This window comes from Chlorocebus sabaeus, chromosome 7 (genome assembly GCF_047675955.1).
Source record: "Chlorocebus sabaeus isolate Y175 chromosome 7, mChlSab1.0.hap1, whole genome shotgun sequence".
Taxonomy (NCBI): Eukaryota; Metazoa; Chordata; class Mammalia; order Primates; family Cercopithecidae; genus Chlorocebus; species Chlorocebus sabaeus.
The window spans coordinates 101,637,745-101,658,614 of NC_132910.1; the positions used below are offsets into that span (position 1 = coordinate 101,637,745).

Below are 20,870 nucleotides of genomic sequence, written 5' to 3' on the forward strand. Positions count from 1 at the left end.
CTCATGGGTCACTCTGAGATACAGAGGAGAAGGCTGTGCCTCTAGATCTCACAAAGACTCCTCTCTCTTATAGACTTCATAAGACACTTCTAAATCATATGCTTGGCAACTAAAATTATACACTGGCAGGTAGGTGGCCCTAGAGTTTGCAGGAAAAGTAATGTACTAGGATTGGTTTAGTCAAATAAAAGGTAAAATGCAAGTGTTTCCAATATTTGTTTTATACACTAAAATTATACCAATCCTTCAAAGTGGTAACTTTTGCTGAGGCTATGGTAAAAATAATAATAAAAGCTGTCATTTAATGAACTCACATTCACTGTCAAACACTGTGCTAACGATCTGAAATACAATCTTCACATTCACTGCATTTACTTAATTGCAAATAGCATGTGAACCAAATTCAAAATAAAATAAATTTAAGTATGTACACATGCTCTTTTTTAACTCAGTGCAAAAATACTTGAAGTCGACAATATATAAAATCACCTCAAGCACATGTCGATGAGGCTGAGGTGCTTCCACGTTTGTACTGGCCTTCAACTCCAGCCTCTCAGTATCTGTAGCAACACTGGAAACATCCAACTTGGCAATCTTTTGCTCAGAAGAAGCAGCCTCAGAGACACTACCATGACAATCACTAAGTAATTTGGTTTCTCCAGTGAGGTTAGTTGCTTTCTTCCCTTCCTCCAGCATCTGACCAAGGTCTGATTCTACAGCTTTTTGGGAAACAGTAGTTTCTGGTGACATAACTGAAGACCCTGATGCTGTCATAGTCTGAATTCCAGAATCTTTAGAATCTTGAGTTTCAGTATCAGTTTGCTTTTCAGCAGCAGGTTTTCCTTCTTGAAATACTAATTTGTGATCATCACCAAACATGTCCAGTTTTTCACTGGCTTCCGATGCAGCTGGAGACAAACTGTTATCTTTGAGCTCTGTGGGTAGATTAGCTTCCTCAGTAGGACTGCCTTCTACTTTCAGTTCCACATAATCATCGTCTTCCTCTTCCTCTACTACAGACTTATCCAAGAATTCTGGCATTTCTGAAGCATCCTCTTCTGAAGGAGAACTTATAGCAGTTACTTCACTGACAGTCATTGAATCTTTGCCAGTTGTTATAAAAGAATTAGAGGAAATAGTCACAGCTTCTATTAAGTCAGAAGATACTTCTAAATCACCTGCATTCCTTGTTTCATTTGTCCGTGTCTCTTCCAAAGTGCCTTCATCTGGTAACTCCTGATTTTCTTGCTCAGCTTTCATTTCTTCATAAGATGCATTAGTAATTTGCAGTTCACTATTAGATGCAGATTCTAGTGAACTTGTCTTCTCTATACTTGAATTTTCATTACCATTTGTGGTGAAATGAGGATAGACAGGAGAATCCTTCGTACCTGGTTGCTGGGATCCTACTGAAACGTTAACATCCCTTCTAATGCCAGAGGCTGCTTGAACTGAAGTTGAAGAACACAGCCCTATTTCTTCATCAGTTTTTCCTTGCTGTTCCCTAAATATATTGGCAAGGTTTTCTTTGTGTATTTCAAAAGTGACCTAGGTGAAAAATATACATTCAGTTAAAATATGCATGAGAAATGAACACAGAATACAAAATATAAAATTAAATAATTTTCAAATACATATTTTATATAATACAATAAAATGTAATTTTCCTATATTTTATTTTAGTAGAATGCTAAATGTAAGTCAGTCACAGAAATCTAAATATTCATTAAAAACTACAGCCAATTTTAATGTTAACAAGTAGCATAGCATGAAACCACAAGAAGAACATAATTATTTAGCCTATTATTAAAGATGTATAGGAAAAGGATACACTATTCTACTGGCCACCATAACTTGTACCAGAATTTAAGTATGTACTATTGGGAAGTGCTTTATGCACTGGATAACACTTGTTTCAACTGCTATGAATACCAATTTCCCCAGGACTTGTCCGCAGGAGAGATTAAAAATATCAATTAATCATGCTTACCATTACAGTAGCCCTATATATATCTATTAAGCTACAAAACCATTATCTCACTAAGCTAATGAAAACAAATTCTTTTAGCAATGGGAGAAAAAAGATCCAGCCCTTCCTCCAAAGGTTAACCATAATTTCCAAAGTTTGGTCGAAAATAGTCTGAATGTTTCAATTGATCCATCCATACATCTATTCATTCCATTTATTTCTGAGCGACTATTATATATAGTAGGCACCATGAACGTTCCTATATCATGCTTTGCCTTTTACCCAAATGGAAAAAAAACTGAAAAAGTAAATTTCTTTTTTTTTTTTAGAGAGTGCTGTACTTGTTAATGTCACAAGATTTAGAATTTTTTAAATCTTTCTAAGGATTATCTCATATCCACCAACATGTGATTTCCATTGGTGTTTCAATGGTAACCCCCATCACCTCTTGCAACAAAAATGCCAGAAAAAACTATAACACATGCAGAAAGTATAAGCCTAATTATAGTTTATTTATCCCAAAAGTGTTTGTTTCTGTAATCTACATTATTATATAGAGTAAACTGAACATTCATTGAATAAATCTTTATTGAGCCATAGTATAAGAGGACGGTAGGACAATCAAGGAAGAAAAGCTGATCTTTTTATCCACAAAAATCAATAGGCCTTATTGAATCACAAGAGTATACACATAGATGAAAAGCAAACAAAAGTAAAAATGACTCTTAATGCAAAAAGTTTCTTCTATCGATATTAACTCGCCTTTACTCATGACATATACAGAACATTCATGCCATGTGATATACCTAAAAACAAAAATGTTCCGGGAATAAATATTTTCCTGTGAATATTTGTATTTTTCCTAATTGTAACTATGTTGTTAATTCTAAAACTTAGAAATCTTTTTATAATATTTCAACAATAAATGCATGTATCCTGCACTGAATAGTAAAATGACATAATCACATTAACAAAATATCCATTTCTTTTACATTCACAATGACAATATTTTATTTGACACGGGTTCTGTATTTTAATTGACCAATTCCTCATATTCATTCAACAAAAATTTACTGAACATTGGTAGCATGCCAGGCATTGTGTGATGAACACATTGTTCCTGACTTCATGGAGCTTATATTTTAATGAAGGTATCAGAAAATAAACACACGAATATGTAAGATAATGTCAAATAGTAATAAGAGCTTTGAAGGGAGGTGGAAGTACACAGAGAAGAACTGTGATGACAGTCTAGGTGAGAAGGTGTATTTACTAGTGTAACTGCAGCAGGCCTCTCTGTTCTATTTGAACAAAGGCAAGAATAAAAGAGAGAGCAAGCCATGTAAAAAGAAAAGAGTTTAAGGCAGAGAAGAACAAATGCAAAGACTTTGGAGCTGAAATAAGCTTGGTATGTATGATGAATAATAATAAAGCAATAAACTGAGAACTAAAGAAAATGAGGTCAAAGATGTGGCCACGAGCTAAATTATGATTGTAGAACATTATAGACTGTGTTAAAGACTGTATTTTATTCTAAGAGAGCCATTTGAGAATTAAGAGTGTAGGGAAGACAATCTGATTTCCCTTTTTAAAAGATCAGTGGCTAGGAATGGTGGCTCATGCCTGTAATCCCAGCACTTTAGAAGTCCGAGGTGGGCGGATCACCTGAGGTCAGGAGTTTGAGACCAGCCTGGCCAACATGGCGAAACACTGTCTCTACTAAAAACACAAAAATTAGCTGGGCGTGGTGGCACACACCTGTAATTCCAGCTACTTGGGAAGCTGAGGCAGGAAAATTGCTTGAACCCAATCCAGGAGGTGGAGGTTGCAGTGAGCCAAGATAGCAGCATCACTGCACTCCAGCCTGGGTGATAAAATGAGACTCCATCTCCCAAAAAAAAAAAAGGACTGGTTAGCCTACTTTTGGGAAAACTGACTTTAGAGAGAGCATTTCTGCATGAATAAACAATTATCATTATCAAAAGAAAGTAAGTTATATATTACCAACCTCACGGTCATTTTGAAAATAGGCCATTTATTTCTACAATAGCCTGTGTTATAGAATGACTTTAGTTTTCAATAATCATTTGCTTTGATTTTATTTATATTAAAGGTTTTTAGAAGTTGTATTATACAATGGATCAATAAACATGAGTACATGTAATTTATATGTACAGGTTAAAAAACAATTTTTTTTTAATTTCACATACCTATCGCCCATGTCAAGAAGTAAAACATTACCAGTACCTCACAATTCCCCTACGTGCCCTGCCCAAACTGTACTCCCTACTTCTCCACTACAATCAGAAGGAAATCACTATCCTGATATTTCTGTTGTTCGCTGTTTACAGTTTTCCCTGGAGGACAGAGCTTTGGGAGATAATTTTAAAGGACAGTTTTACTGTCTATATACTAAACTTATCCATTATGTTTAGTTTAAAAAACTACATCTAACACAAATCTAGTCAATTGTATTTTAAAGAGCAATACTGCCACAAGTGAGGCTCCCAAGAAAAGACAAGATACACAGAATCTGTGAGTTGCAGCAAGGCTTCAGCTGATTTGAGAGAATATGTAAAGCTATTTCTGGGAAGTCTTATAGGCAAGTCATTAGGAAATACAGGAAATATAGAGGTCAAGAGAACTGGAGAATCAGAGGTGGTGTATGCCAGGTAGAGTGTATTGGCATAAAATACTTTATAGTTTTCACTTCTAAGCTCACCGTGGTGAACCTCTACCCTAAGAAGTAGGTCAAAGCACAGCATGTTTTTGTGGAGTGAAGTGAGAATCTTCAGGTGATTCACATTAGACAGGAAAACAGGAATTTAATCAGCACATGATGAAGGCAAGCAAACTAAGTACTCCTAATAAGAATATAGGTCCCCCTCTCCTGAGTGAAACTGCTCCAGTCCAGATGGACTGTCATCTGTCTACTACATAGCTGCTATTGGGATCTCCCTTTCTAAAACAGTCCTGGAGATCCCCTTCATCTCTATTCTATGTTGTCTCTTGTTTCTTATATTTCATTTCTTTCTCCTTGTATTATTCTCTCCTTTTGTGCAATATCCTGCAGTGCCTTAAGAAAGGATGTATACCCTTTCTTAATGTTTTGAGATCTCAAATACCTGAAAAAGTATTTATTCTCACTTCATACTTGATTAATAGTCAGAGTATAAAACCATAGATAGAAAAGCATTTACCTTCAGAATCTGAAATGCTTTTAAAATTCTAAAGTCTGTTGATTTTCAAATTTGCCCTTAATTTAATTTATCCAATGGTCTAAAAGCTAACTTGCAATTGAACAATTATCAGTATTATCTTTTTGGATGCTGTTTTCCTTAAGATATTTGTGACTTTAAAACTGATAATTTCCAATTAATTGCCAGATATTGTTCTAAATTACCCAACTAAAAGACTAGTCATTAATCTTCACAATCATTTGATAGCTAATCTATAGCTGTTTGTAATGTTTGGAAAGCACTTCTATAAACTACTAGTTAAAGATACTTACGAGCTAATGACTATAACATTTCTTTTGCCATTACTTTCAACTTAATTGGCACTCAAATTTACTAATTAGTAGATAAAAGATAAACACAATACATCCAGATGTTAATATTATCTTTTTAACCTATATATTAAAACCGTATAACCTGTAAAATTTAGACTTTTTAAACTGTTAGGCAATGTTTAGCAACGGACTTTGTTTTTAAGCAAATGCATCTTTTTCAGTGTCTGTTTTCATATGAAAATACCAGCTAAATATGATGTTAACTTCTGATTAAGTTACCAACCTTTGATAAATAACATATATCTTTAAAAACAGGTGGATCTTTCCATATGTATTATCAATGAGTGTAAGTCAAAATGATTGCCACCACATTCATGAGATCTTTTATAGAGACTCTGATGTACAACAATGGTATAGGTAACAGATATAATGGTAAAAGCAAGCATTACTGACATAATAAGGAGCAATTCTAAAGGTTGGTAGTACTATCTCCATTTAAAAACACTGACAAAAGAATATTGCAGCAAATAACTTCTAATCTTTTCATTTTTTAAACAGTCATCTTGATCAATTTTAATTTCTCAAAAACATTCTAAACAGATGCTTTCATGCAAATCTACAGTATAAACTGAAACAAATTTTTAGAGGGCAATTTAGCAATATCTACTAAAACTTTTTAAAACATGTACAGACTCCTTCCTCTGGAAATTCTACTTATAGGAATTTATCCTACAAAATAAGGGTTGCAGTATTGAACCAGGCTCATCATTGCTCAATGATAAGGAACAGATAAAGTATGACTATAATATAAATCAACAGATTTTAAAAATCTCTCTTCCATCAATTTTTCTAAATACAATTTTGGAGAATGCTGGAATATAAAAAGAAAACTTGAATCATTTACACGATCACTCCTTCCTAGAATTTTAAGTGGTCTGATAACATTCAAATGTTACATCAAAGCTGAATCTTATGCTCCTTACTTCTCCATAATGTGAAATAATATGCAGACATTAAATTCATGTAAGAAAGATATCATTAAATAATACTCTAAAATAGTAAAAATACGATCACATTTTGTTAGCAAATACTATGTATGTGTAGATTATGTATAAAAGAGAAGACTAAAAGGTCTCGCGCCAAAATGTTAATAATAAGTTATACAAAGGTGTTTGGATAATGGGTAATTTTTGTTTTCTGTGTGTATGCATTTCTGCTGGGTTCAAGATTTCCTGTAATGAAAACCTATTATTTTAATTTTTTTGAAATAATAAATGCTATTTGGTTAAGAATACTTTTAGCCAGGAACAAAGGTGCATGCCTGCAGTCCTAGCTACTGGAGAGGTTGAAGGGAGAGGATAACTTGAGCCAAGAAGTATGAGGCTATAGTGTGTTATATAAAATGGCACCTGTAAAGAACCACCGCACTCTAGCCTGGGAAGCACAGCAACACCCTGTCTCTCTCTCTTTTTTTTTTATAAAGTACCATTTAAATGTGGTAAAAACACACACACAAACACTCACACAGAAATCAGGCATTTTTAAAGAATTACTTAGCAATTAAATAAGGTATAAAGTGCTGACAATCCATGAAATGTGAAATTTGTAACTTTTTTATTTTTGTAATTTTTGTGAGGTATCTCCCTCCATCACGCAGGCTGGAGTGCAGTGGCACAATCTCAGCTCACTGCAGCTTCAGCATCCCGTATTCAAGTGATTTTCATTCCTCCACCCACCAGTAGCTGGGACCACAGGCATGCACCACCACTCCTGGCTAATTTTTGCATTTTTAGTAGAGACAGGGTTTCACTATGTTGCCCAGGCTGGTCTCGAACTCTGGCCTCAAGTGATCCACCTGCCTCGACCTCCCAAAGTGCTGGGAGGCATGAGCCACCATGTCCGGCCAATTTTGTAACTTTTGAAATTTCTTCAAACAAGTCGCTTTTAATCTTATCATGCAGTCACCATAAACACATATACATTTTTCTATATGCCAGTTCATATCTTATGATTTTAAAAATAATTTCAATAAACCAATTAGAGAATTCTTTAAAAAAAAAAAAATCTTATTTCCACATGCTTTTACCCAATCTAAATGGTAGTTTTTACAGTGACTGAAATTTATACTTCAGATATTTCATCAGATTATAGTAAATAGCAAGTAAAATCTTCAGATATTTCAAATAATCCAATATAATTAAGGACTTTATCCTCAAATTCACTATTTAGGAGGAAATCCAATTCATATCATACTTTTAACTCCAGCATGACTAATCTTTATTCATTTTAAGTGATAAACCCATTCTACCTTATGGCAATATGAGTCTACACAAAATACAGTATCTAAGGTGTTAGTTTTCTTTGTTTAGAAAATTATGTGTTTAGAAAATTATCATAATTCAGAAGAGTTTAAATGCCTTAATTTAAATTTTAATTAATGAGTAAAAGCATTTTATCATACCCAGTGAAAAAGGTATTACTTAAGCACAGAAAAATGTTCAATTTGAAGCCAAAAACAAACAAAAAAAATGAAAACCTAGACAACAAATAAGACAATGAAATCACAAAGGTTACTAGGTGCACACTTTAAAACCCTGAGATCAAAGTAACCAACATAGTGCAGTTATACTAGAAGAGCCTATTACTGCTTATAAAACCCAGTTCAGCTGCTGGAGGAGAGGTATACAGTGACAAACGCTTCCCTGCCACAAAGGTGGCAGGAAATCTATCAAACTGGACAATAAAATTGCAATTGAGTTTCTTTGGCTTTTTATAGCAGCAGCATGTATCCTGATGTAACTCTGCAAAAGCCATCCCATTCTGCAACATTAGTTCTTTATACATCAGTTCTTTATCAAGAACCATGTTATAAATTTGTGATATTGAGATTCAAAATGACTACAAAAAGGAAAAAGCATCACTTCAATACTGTATGTATAAAAGTATTTTAAAATCTTCAGAATAGATACTTTTAGAGAAAAGAAAATTTTGTTCCAGTAATTCCAGTGGAATTTTTAACAGCTGCTAAAAATTGTTCACCTACTTACTGAATCACTACAGTTCTACTCTAAGCTTTATTAAACAATAATTTGAAGAGCCTTAGGGTATAAGTTTCTGTTTTATTTTAAAAATAGCTATAAACATTTAAAATTCCAAAAAACTTAACATTCAAATAAATTACTTTGTATAAGCCTCATGAAACAGAAAAGCCTTTTAAAAATGAAGAAAATCCACACGAAAGAATAAAATTAAAACACATGTATGAAACACTAAAATAAAAGGTAAACAAATATAAGAACCAACTTATAACTTTAAACTTTTGTTATCCTTCTCATAAATAATGTTTTAGCATGTATTTTTAAAAGTATACTTTCACAGCAAAAAGTGATAGGTCTAGTTTTATTCAGATAAAAAGACTCCATGATTAACTTAGCATTATCCCATCTTATAAATGAATACTAAAACTTGAGTCAATGTGGTTCTTGGTCAAAAGCAGGCAGGCACTAGAGGCCTCTCCTTAAAGCAACTATTTTCTTCAGAAAAATTTTAAGATCTGTTTAAAGCCGTAAGTCACTGGATTAAAGAAACATATAAACTAAGCAAAACTATAGTCGTGCATCACTTAATCATGAAGACATGTTCTGAGAAATGCATCATTAAGCAATTTCATCATATGAACACCATAGAGTGTACTTACACAACCTAGATTGTATCACCTACTATATACCTAGGCTCTATAATATAGGTTATTGCTTCTAGGCTACAAACCTGTATAGCTTATTTACTGTACAGAAGCCTGCAGACAACTGTAATACAATATATGTATTTGTATATCTATTTTTATTTTTGTAATGTTTCAATTTTTAACAAAAGATTGAGTCTCGCTCTGTGACCCAGGCTGGAGTCCAGTGGCGCAATCTTGGTTCACTATTATGTTACTTCAAACTCCTGGGCTCAAGTGATCCTCCCACCTCAGCCTCCTGAGTAGCTAGAAATACAGGTGCATGCCACCATCCCAGCTAGTGTGCGTGTGTGTGTGTGTGTGTGTGTGTGTGTGTGTGTGTGTGTAGATTGAGACTCGCTATGTTGCCCAGGCTGGTCTCAAATTCCTGGCCTCAAGCCATCTTTCACACTTGGCCTCCCAAAGTGCTGGGATTAAAGGTGTGAGCCACCATTCCCAGCCCTTATATGTGTGTATGTAAGGTTTAGAAATGTGTATCTAAACAACTATAAACATAGAAAAGGTATAGTAAAAATCCAATATAAAATATTTAAAATGGTACCTACATAACGCATTTACCATGAATGGAGCTTATAAAACTAGAAGTTGCCCTGGGTCAATCAGTAAGTGGTGAGTAAATGTGTAGGTATAGTACACTACAGTAGACTTTATAAACACTGTTAATATAAGCTACACTAAATTTATTTTTTAAAACTACTTTTCTTTGTTCAATAGGAAATTAACCTTAGCTTACTGTAACATTTTAGCTTTATAAACAACTTAATTTAAAAAATTGTTTGACTCTTTTGAAGTCAAATTTAGCTTAAAACACAAACACATTGCACAGTTGTAAAAAAATATTTTCTGCCAGGCACAGTGGCTCACACCTGTAATCCCAGTTACTTGGGAGGCTGAGGCATGACAATTGCTTGAACCTGGGAGATGGAGGCTGCAGTGAGCCAAGATTGGACCACTGCACTCCAGCCTAGGTGACAGAGCGAGACTCCGACTCCAGGAAAAAAAAAAAAAAAAAAAAGTTAGAATGGCGATTATTAAAAAGTCAGGAAACAACAGGTGCTGGAGAGGATGTGGAGAAACAGAAACACTTTTACACTGTTGGGATGGTAAACTAGTTCAACCATTGTGGAAGACAGTGTTGCGATTCCTCAAGGTTCTACATCTAGAGCTAGAAATACCATTTGACCCAGCTATCCCATTACTGGGTATATACCCAAAGGATTATAAATCACGCTACTATAAAGACACATGCACATGTATGTTTATTGCGGCACTATTCACAATAGCAAAGACTTGGAGCCAACCCAAATGTCTATCAATGATAGACTGGATTAAGAAAATGTGGCAAATGTACACCATGGAATACTACGCAGCCACAAAAAAGGATAAGTTCAAGTCCTTTGTAGGGACATGGATGAAGCTGGAAACCATCATACTGAGCAAACTATCGCAAGGACAGAAAACCAAACACCACATGTTCTCACTCACAGGTGGGAACTGAACAATGAGAACACTTGGACACAGGACGGGGAACATCACACACCCGGGCCTGTAGTGGGGTGGGGGGAAGGAGGAGGGATAGCATTAGGAGATACACCTAATGTAAATGATGAGTTAATGGGTGCAGCACACCAACATGGCACATGTATACATATGTAACAAACCTGCACATCGTGCACATGTACCCTAGAACTTATAATTTAAAAAAAAAAAAAAAAAAAAACAAGGCCGGGTGCAGTCACTCATGCCTGTAATCCTAGCACTTTGGGAGGTGGAGGCGGGTGGATCCCCTGAGCTCAGGAGTTCAAGACTAACCCGGGCATCGCGGTGAAACCCCATCTCTACTAAAAATACAAAAAAATTAGCCAAGTGTGGAGGTGCACACCTGTAGCCCCAGCTACTTGCCAGGCGGAGGCAGGAGAATCGCTTGAACCCAGGAGGCGGAGGTTTCAGTGAGCCAAGATTGTGCCATTGCATTCCAGCCAGGGTGACAGAACAAGACTCTGTCTCATTAAAACACACACACACACACACACACACACACACACACACTCTCTCTCTCTCTCTCTCTCTCTCTCTCTCTCTCTCTCTAACCGGGTGTGGTGGTTCATGCCTATAATCCCAGCACTTTCAGAGGCCCAGGCAGAAGGACCACTTGAGTCCAGGAGTTGAAGACCAGCCTGAGCAATACAGTAAGACCCCGTCTCTACAAAAAATGTAAAAAATTAGCCAGATGTGGTAGCACATGCCTGTAGTCCCAGCTACTCAGGAGGCTGAGGTGAGAGGATCACTTGAGCCCAGGAGTTTGAAGCTGCAGTGAGCTATGATCACACCACTACACTTCACCTGTCTCAAAAAATAAATTTTTTTTCCTTTCTCTATATCCTTATTCTAAAAGCTTTTTTCTCTTTTTAAAATTATATATATTTTTCAAGCTTTTTTGTTAGAAACTAAGACATAAGCCAGGCCCGGTGGCTCATGCCTATAATCCCAGCACTTTGGGAGGCTGAGGCAGACACATCACTTGAGGTCAGGAGCTTGAGACCAGCCTGGCCAACAATGGCAAACCCCGTCTCTACTAAAAATACAAAAATTAGCCAGGTGTGGTGGCGGGCAACTGTAATCCCAGCTACTTGGGAGGCTGAGGCATAACAATCATTCGAGCCCGGGGGGCGGAGGTTATAGTGAGCAGAGATTGTGCCACTATACTCTAGCCTGGGTGACAGCGAGACTCTTTTGCCTGAGCTTATACAGCTAATAATTACTATAAATCAGGATTCACACCCTGTCTCCAAAGTCCACATTCTTTCATTACTTACACAAATCAATTGAAAACTGGATATAAATACCTAGTCATAAATATTCACAAGCTCAAAACACTTGAGATACCACCTAATCCAACTCCTTTATTTTGTATATAGGGAACTCAAAAAGACTAATCTATTCACCCTAAATACACTATTATTTTCTAAGATAGCAGTTCTCAAACTTTTTGGTCTCATGACACTTTACTCTTTGTTTGTTTGTTTGTTTGAGACAGAGAATCGCTCTGTCGCAGGCTGGAGTGCAGTGGTGCGATCTCTGCTCACTGCAACCTCCACCTCGCGGGTTCAAGCGATTCTTCTGCTTCACCCTCCCAAGTAGCTGGGACTACAGGCATTTGCCACCATGCCCAGCTTATTTTTGTATTTTTAGTAAAGACAATGTTTCACCATGTTGGCCAGGATGATCTCAATCTCTTGGCCTCGTGATCCACCTACCTCAGCCTCTCACAGTGCTGGGATTACAGGCGTGAGCCACCAAGCCAGGCAACACTTTATATTCTTAAAAAGTATTAAGGCCCCCAAAGACCCTTTATCTATGTGGATTATATTTACTACTGCTTATTACATTAGAAATGAAAACTGAGACCTTTTAGAAATATTAACCCATCTAAAAATAATAAACTCAATATATAATATAAATAACATTTTCTGAAATGGTTATTTTTCAAAACCAAACAATAACGAGAAGAGTGTTATTACTTCATATTTTTGTGAATCTCTTTAAAGTTTGGCTTCATGAAAGACAACTGCATTCTCATATTTGCTTTTGCATTCAATGTGTTGCATATATTGGTTTGGCTAAAGTATATAAAGAAAATCTACCCTCATATAGATTTGTAGTAGGAAAGGAGAACTGCACAGACCCCATGAAAAGGTCTCATGGGCCCAAGTTTTTTTTTTGTTTTTTTTTTTTTTGTTTTTTTTTTTTTGAGACAGAGTCTCTGTCACCCAGGCTGGACTACAATGGTATAATCTTGGCTCAATGCAATGTCTGCCTCCCAGGTTCAGGCAATTCTCCTGCCTCAGTCTCCCAAGTACCTGGGATTACAGGCATGCACCACCATGCCCAGCTAATTTTTGTATTTTTAGCAGAGATGGGGTTTCACCATGTTGGCCAGGCTGGTCCCGAACTCCCGACCTCAAGTGATACAGCCGCCTCAGCCTGTGATTACATGCATGTGCCATCGCGCCTGGCTGCCCTCCCAAGGTCTTTAGGTTATACTTTTAACAATGATTGCTTTAAAGTTTATAATCCTCTAGCCATCTTTCCTAAAGACTTCAAGAAACTAAGGGGAACTGACATATATTTATTAGAAAATGTAAAAAATCTGCTTCATACTGGGCACTCCCCTAACCTAGAATCTCCCCTAGAAATCTCTGAAATCTACTCCAAATGTATATGAGGCACAAATTCAACCCTATTTTTCTTATAATCTTTTGTAAACGGCAACACCGTATGAGAAAAAAAGTCAGTCTAGATTGCACCAGCCTACTGCAATAGAAATGAGAGTATCTGGGCATCGGCACAAACTAAAGTTACAGAAAGGATGGCAAACAGTTCCTGTTAATGAGCCAAATAGTAAATATTTTAGACTTTAGGGACCATGTCGTTGATGTAACATGTATGATCATCCTTATAGTGTGAAAGTAGTCATATACAATACATAAAGGAAGGGTAGTGGATACGTTCTAGTACAATTATATTTAGATCTGACCCTTAGGCCATGGCTAGCTGAATTCTGTTTTAGACAAAACAGATCAACCTCAAAAAATAGTGACTAAAACAAAGCCATTTTATAAAATCAGATCTCTTTTCTTACTTACAAATGGATTTTACTCCTTGTAAACCCTTGCAGTAGAAGCATACTTTCTTCTCAATGAGGAAAGAGGAGGCAGAATGAATAATTTATAGTAACTTTCAATAATTAAAAGCAATTCAAATACCTAGAAACATGTAATTAGGAAAGGGCAATATTTTTATTTTTTCAGATGGAGTCTCACTCTGTCACCAGGCTGGAGTACAATGGCTCTATCTCTGCTCACTGCCACCTCTGCCTCCCAGGTTCAAGCGATTCTCCTGCCTCAGCCTCCCAAGTAGCTGGGATTACAGGAGCATGCCACCATGCCCAGCTAATTTTTGTATTTTTAGTAGAGATGGGGTTTCACCATGTTGGCCAGGCTAGTCTCCAACTTTTGACCTCAGGTGATCCACCCACCTTGGCCTCCCAAAGTGCTGGGATTACAGGCATGAGCCACCACGCCCGGCCGGAAATGGCAACATATTCTACAGAATGACAAAATATTTTAGAATAACTTTGATAGTCAGTAAAATGAAACACTTAAAGATACACAAAAATTATCATTCTTGGTATTTATTCCTTCCAGTCAATTTTTATTAGATAGCTATATAATTATACTATATTCCTTCTGAGTAATGAGAGGTCTTAAGATTCAAAAAACATACACCATAAATGAAACTAATAAATTTTAATGCATTAATTACTGGAAATGTAAATTTTCCTTAGAAGGTACAAACATAAAACTCCAAAAATAATTAGATAATCCACATATTGGCAGAAGATGTTCATAAACAACATAACTAGCAAAGGATTAGGAATGAAACTATATAAAGAACTCCCACAAAACAACAAGAAAACGCAGATCAAGATTATGGTGATACAGCATTTTAAATTCATCCAAGTGACAAAGTTTTAAACTCCAGCCATACCACGTGATTAGCTGATGTGAAACAATGAGAACCTAAACACTTTTGGTGAGATGTAAACTGATTCACTACTTTAGAATACTGTATTGTATTGGAATACAATACTTTGGAAAAGAATTTGCATTATCTTGTAAAGTTCAACATTTTCACCTTACAAGTCAGCAATTCTACTTCTAGGAATATATGCAGAAAATTCTTGAACAAGCACAAAATGTATACGAAAATGCTCATTAGTTGGTAAATAGTCATGTCATGCAATACATTACAACTGAGAAAATGAACAAAACTACATGGGTCAATGTGGATGAATCTCAAACAATAATAAGCACAAACAGTAATTAACAAAAAAAAAAAATGCATTCAGTATGTTGCATTTACCTTAAGTACAAACATAAAAAATAAAACTATTGTTTAGAGTTATATACACATAGTAAAGGTATAGAAAAGATAAAAGACAACACTAAATAAAAGCTAGTGGTGTTGGGGGTCAGGCGAAGAAGAGGAGACAAAGAAATTGTAGAGGGGTGATCCAATTTCATAAACAGTGATCCTTTTTGTATGCTTAGAATATTTCAAAAAAAAAAAAAAATTTAAGCTATACATAAATAACTAAACTTACTTTGGCTTAATTAAAAAAAACAAGACTACATGCTTCCTAACCCATTTTTTAGCTACCTGCAAGATGAGCGAAGGGCAAACACCAGCCAGACCTTTTCTGTTTACTCAACCACCTTACATTGCTAAAACAACTGCTTATCTTTGAATACAGTGCGCCACCTTGTGTTCAAAAGCTTTTAACTAGTATAAAATGCTGAGACCCATGTTTGCAAACATGGCTTCTTTGAAAAAAATATTAGGTTGGTGCAAAAGTAATTGCAGTTTTTGCCGCAACTACTTTTTCACCATCCTAATATAAATTCCTTTATGCTGTGGCAATAGATCTACCATTATAAAGACAAGTACATGTAAAAACAACATTAGAAAAAATTATTTTGATTCTAAAGAAATTAGAAATGCTTTATATTTATTTCTATTGACAATCTTTTTGAGCTTTCATTTTGCTGTACTTTCAGAAGAAAACTTGCCTTTTTTCCTTGATTTTAAGTATCCACATTTTTAAATGACTAAAATTCAAAAATTATAGATATTTTAAAAGGTACAATATGCTTTCATAAAGAAACTTACCTTTGAATGAGTGATTGATAAAGTGTCTACCCATACACGCCAGCCACCCCACTCATATTTGACTGCATGGTAAAGCAGGATTCTGAATATGGCATATACCATTTCTGTTATCTTTTGCTCATCCGAATTCTTAGGATTAAAATAGCAGAGAGAAAGCATCCATTCTTGCCACACAGAGCATTGTAGCAAGCTCCTGAAAATTATAAAAGGGTACTAAATTACTGAAGAAAAAAAATTATCTGAAAGAAATCTAAAGGTTTAAAACAAAATAACCCTGCTCCTCCCTTCTTCCCCCAAAAAAGAAACACATTTAGCTATACATTAAGAACAATTCAACAATGTGGAACTAAAAATTCTAACTTAACTATGTGGTACATTATTTACATACTCTTAATGAAAAAAATAGAAAAATCATTTCACAATATTTTTAAAGCAATTTTTCTAAGATAAAATGGGCTTATACAAAAGTACATCTGAATACTGCAAATAAATGCTTTCTGATTCAGCTTACCTCCTGTTTTCTCTACTGTTATTAAAAAGTTTAATCATGTCAGAAAGAAAGGCTCTGCGAACCTCCATGCTCTCTGGGCACTGGGGAGAATTTCGAAGTAGGGTCGCAATTACTTTCAGTATCTCTGTAAGACAGTTTATAAATAAGTAAAAACCAAACTCAACAAAAAACTCATCATAGAGGGTCATCAATCTACTGCAATTTTTTTAGTTTCCCTAACACAAATGTCCACCAAAAACATCCTCTTCTATTATTAAAAAAATCACCTATGGTAAGAAACGACAATACATTCATTAGAAAGCATTTATAAATACGAAAGGAAATTTCTTTCATGATTCAAATGTGCAAAAATAAAGCTGAATTTTAAAAGGTTAAAATAAAACAAGTTAAATTATAAATGAATTAAATGTCAGTGAAACTGCTTACTCTCTCTGAAATACACTAAATAGTAAAGTTGATCTTAAAAACAGAGGCTGGGCTAGGTGGTACACGCCTGTAATTCCAACACCTTGGGAAGCTGAGGTGGGTGGATCACTTGAGGTCAGGAGTTCGAGAGCGGCCTGGCCAATATGGCAAAACCCCATCTCTACTAAAAACATAAAAATTAGCTAGGTATGGTGGCGCGTGCCTGTAATCCCAGCTACTCAGGAGGCTGAGACAGGAGAATTGCTTGAACCCAGGAGATGGAGGCTGCAGTGAGCCAAGATCATGCCACTGCACCCTAGCCTGAGCCACAGAGCGAGACTCTGTCTCAAAACAAAACAAAACAAAAAAGAAAATAAAAAACACTATAATCAAAATCTCAGAAAAAGATAATAAATTCTTAAGATTCCTCATAATAATTTATGTTATGCACACATAAGTCTTTCATTTACCATAGTGAATTTTTTTTTTTTTTTTTTTTGAGATGGAGTCTCTGTCACTTAGAGTACAGTGGCATGATCTTGGCTCACCGCAACCTCTACCCCCCAGGTTCAAGAAACTCTCCTGCCTCAGCCTCCCAAGTAGCTGGGATTACAGACGCCTGCCACCACGTCTGGCTAATTTTTGTATTTTTAGTAGAGACAGGGTTTCACCATCTTGGCCAGGCTGGTCTTGAACTCCTGACCTCATGATCCACCCGCCTCGGCCTCCCAAAGTGCTGGGATTACAGGCGTGAGCAACCAAGCCTGGCCTACCATAGTGAATTTTTAAAGTTGTGACGATTTTCTTTCATAATCTTAAAAGTAAAATTAGACACAAAAAAACCCAAAGGAAATTAAAACCTATTCAATATCCCATCTCCCCAGGAAATGCAAAGTAAACTACTATTGTAATGGTCTTAGCAAAAAGCTATTTAAATCTCCAGAATTTAGCTTAAATTAGGCTAGGCACAGTGGCTCATGCCTGTAATCCCAGCACTTTGGGAGGCTGAGGCAGTTGGGTCACCTGAGGTCAAGAGTTCAAGACCACCCTGGCCAACATGAAGAAATTCCGTCTCCGCAAAAAATACGAAAATTAACCAGGCCTGGTAGCAGGCACCTGTAATCCCAGCTACCAGGGAGGCTGAGGCAGGAGAATCGCTTGAACCAGGAGGCAGAGGTTACAGTGGCTGAGATCCTGCCACTGCACTCTAGCCCGGGCGGCAGAGCAAGACAAGACTAGGTCTCTAAATAAATAAATAATCTCCAGAACTTAGCTTAAATTTAAAAAAAAAAAAAAAAAAAAAAACTTTTAAAAATATGCACTTAGACCAGGTGCGGTGGCTCATGCCTGTAATACTAGCACTTTGGGAGGCTGAGGTGGGAAGACTGCTCGAGCCCAGGAGTTTTAGACCAGCCTGGGCAGCATAGGTAAAATAATGACATCATGTCTTTCTGAAAGCTGAGGAAAATTAAACTTCAAAGCCATGTACTTTGAAAATTAGCACTGGAGTACCAAACACACAAACACACCTAACCACATAAAATGTAATTAAATTTCGAAACCCTACAAACTAATAATTTTAATAACATAATCTTAAAAAGCAAGATGAAAAAGGTATACTTTATACAAGTGCTTAAGAATTCTAAGTATCAGGCCGGGCGCGGTGGCTCAAGCCTGTAATCCCAGCACTTTGGGAGGCCGAGACGGGTGGATCACAAGGTCAGGAGATCGAGACCATCCTGGCTAACACGGTGAAACCCCGTCTCTACTAAAAAATACAAAAAACTAGCCGGGCGAGGTGGCGGGCGCCTGTAGTCCCAGCTACTCGGGAGGCTGAGGCAGGAGAATGGCGTGAACCCGGGAGGCGGAGCTTGCAGTGAGCCGAGATCCGGTCACTGCACTCCAGCCCGGGCGACAGAGCAAGACTCCCTCTCAAAAAAAAAAAAAAAAAAAAAAAAAAAATTCTAGGTATCAAAAGAAAAGACTGCTTAACAAGACTATCTTCATAAACAATAAAGAAGACATATTTTTGTATTCCAAATTTGGTATTTTTATATTCACAGTAATTTGAGATAAAACTACCTACATGGAACAGACAAACAGACAGCCAAATCATGAATGAACTTCCATTCACAATTGCTTCAAAGAGAATAAAATACCTAGGAATCCAACTTACAAGGGATGTAAAGGACCTCTTCAAGGAGAACTACAAACCACTGCTCAGTGAAATCAAAGAGGACACAAACAAATGGAAGAACATACCATGCTCATGGATAGGAAGAATCAATATCGTGAAAATGGCCATACTGCCCAAGGTTATTTATAGATTCAACGCCATCCCCATCAAGCTACCAATGAGTTTCTTCACAGAATTGGAAAAAAGTTCATATGGAACCAAAAAAGAACCCGCATCTCCAAGACAATCCTAAGTCAAAAGAACAAAGCTGGAGGCATCACGCTACCTGACTTCAAACTATACTACAAGGCTACAGTAACCAAAACAGCATGGTACTGGTACCAAAACAGAGATATAGACCAATGGAACAGAACAGAGTCCTCACAAATAATACCACACATCTACAGCCATCTGATCTTTGACAAACCTGACAAAAACAAGAAATGGGGAAAGGATTCCCTATTTAATAAATGGTGCTGGGAAAATTGGCTAGCCATAAGTAGAAAGCTGAAACTGGATCCTTTCCTTACTCCTTATACGAAAATTAATTCAAGATGGATTAGAGACTTAAATGTTAGACCTAATACCATAAAAACCCTAGAAGAAAACCTAGGTAGTACCATTCAGGACATAGGCATGGGCAAAGACTTCATGTCTAAAACACCAAAAGCAACGGCAGCAAAAGCCAAAATTGACAAATGGGATCTCATTAAACTAAAGAGCTTCTGCACAGCAAAAGAAACTACCATCAGAGTGAACAGGCAACCTACAGAATGGGAGAAAATTTTTGCAATCTACTCATCTGACAAAGGGCTAATATCCAGAACCTACAAAGAACTCAAACAAATTTACAAGAAAAAAACAAACAACCCCATCAAAAAGTGAGCAAAGGATATGAACAGACATTTTTCAAAAGAAGACATTCATACAGCCAACAGACACATGAAAAAATGCTCATCATCACTGGCCATTAGAGAAATGCAAATCAAAACCACAATGAGATACCATCTCACACCAGTTAGAATGGCGATCATTAAAAAGTCAGGAAACAACAGGTGCTGGAGAGGATGTGGAGAAATAGGAACACTTTTACACTGTTGGTGGGATTGTAAACTAGTTCAACCATTATGGAAAACAGTATGGCGATTCCTCAAGGATCTAGAACTAGATGTACCATATGACCCAGCCATCCCATTACTGGGTATATACCCAAAGGATTATAAATCATGCTGCTATAAAGACACATGCACACGTATGTTTATTGCGGCACTATTCACAATAGCAAAGACTTGGAGCCAACCCAAATGTCCATCAGTGACAGACTGGATTAAGAAAATGTGGCACATGTACACCATGGAATACTATGCAGCCATAAAAAAGGATGAGTTTGTGTCCTTTGTAGGGACATGGATGCAGCTGGAAACCATCATTCTTAGCAAACTATCACAAGAACAGAAAACCAAACACCGCATGTTCTCACTCATAGGTGGGAACTGAACAATGAGATCACTTGGACTCGGGAAGGGGAACATCACACACCGGGGCCTATCATGGGGAGAGGGGAGGGGGCAGGAGGGGGAGGGGGCAGGAGGGAGGGATTGCATTGGGAGTTATACCTGATGTAAATGACGAGTTGATGGGTGCAGCACAGCAACATGGCACAAGTATACATATGTAACAAACCTGAACGTTATGCACATGTACCCTAGAACTTAAAGTATAATAAAAAAAAAAAAAAAAAAAAAAAAAAAAAACTACCTACATGGTCCATGTAATTCTGCCTGACATCACTAAACAGCACAATCAAAATTTTGCTGAAAGTCT

At 36.5% G+C, this 20,870-nt stretch overlaps 1 protein-coding gene across 4 annotated transcripts in view; it reads right to left on the reverse strand.

Annotated features, from left to right (window-relative positions):
* Positions 1 to 20,870, reverse strand: part of LRBA (LPS responsive beige-like anchor protein) — a 764,757-nt gene that overhangs the window by 605,293 nt on the left and 138,594 nt on the right. For all 4 annotated transcript variants that reach the window (XM_007999974.3, XM_007999973.3, XM_007999976.3 and 1 more), the window contains 3 exons: positions 16,466 to 16,589; positions 15,955 to 16,147; positions 490 to 1,548 (listed from right to left, as the gene is read on the reverse strand). In XM_007999974.3, coding sequence (XP_007998165.2) covers positions 490 to 1,548; positions 15,955 to 16,147; positions 16,466 to 16,589 — 1,376 coding nt within the window. The remainder of the gene's footprint in view (positions 1 to 489; positions 1,549 to 15,954; positions 16,148 to 16,465; positions 16,590 to 20,870) is intronic.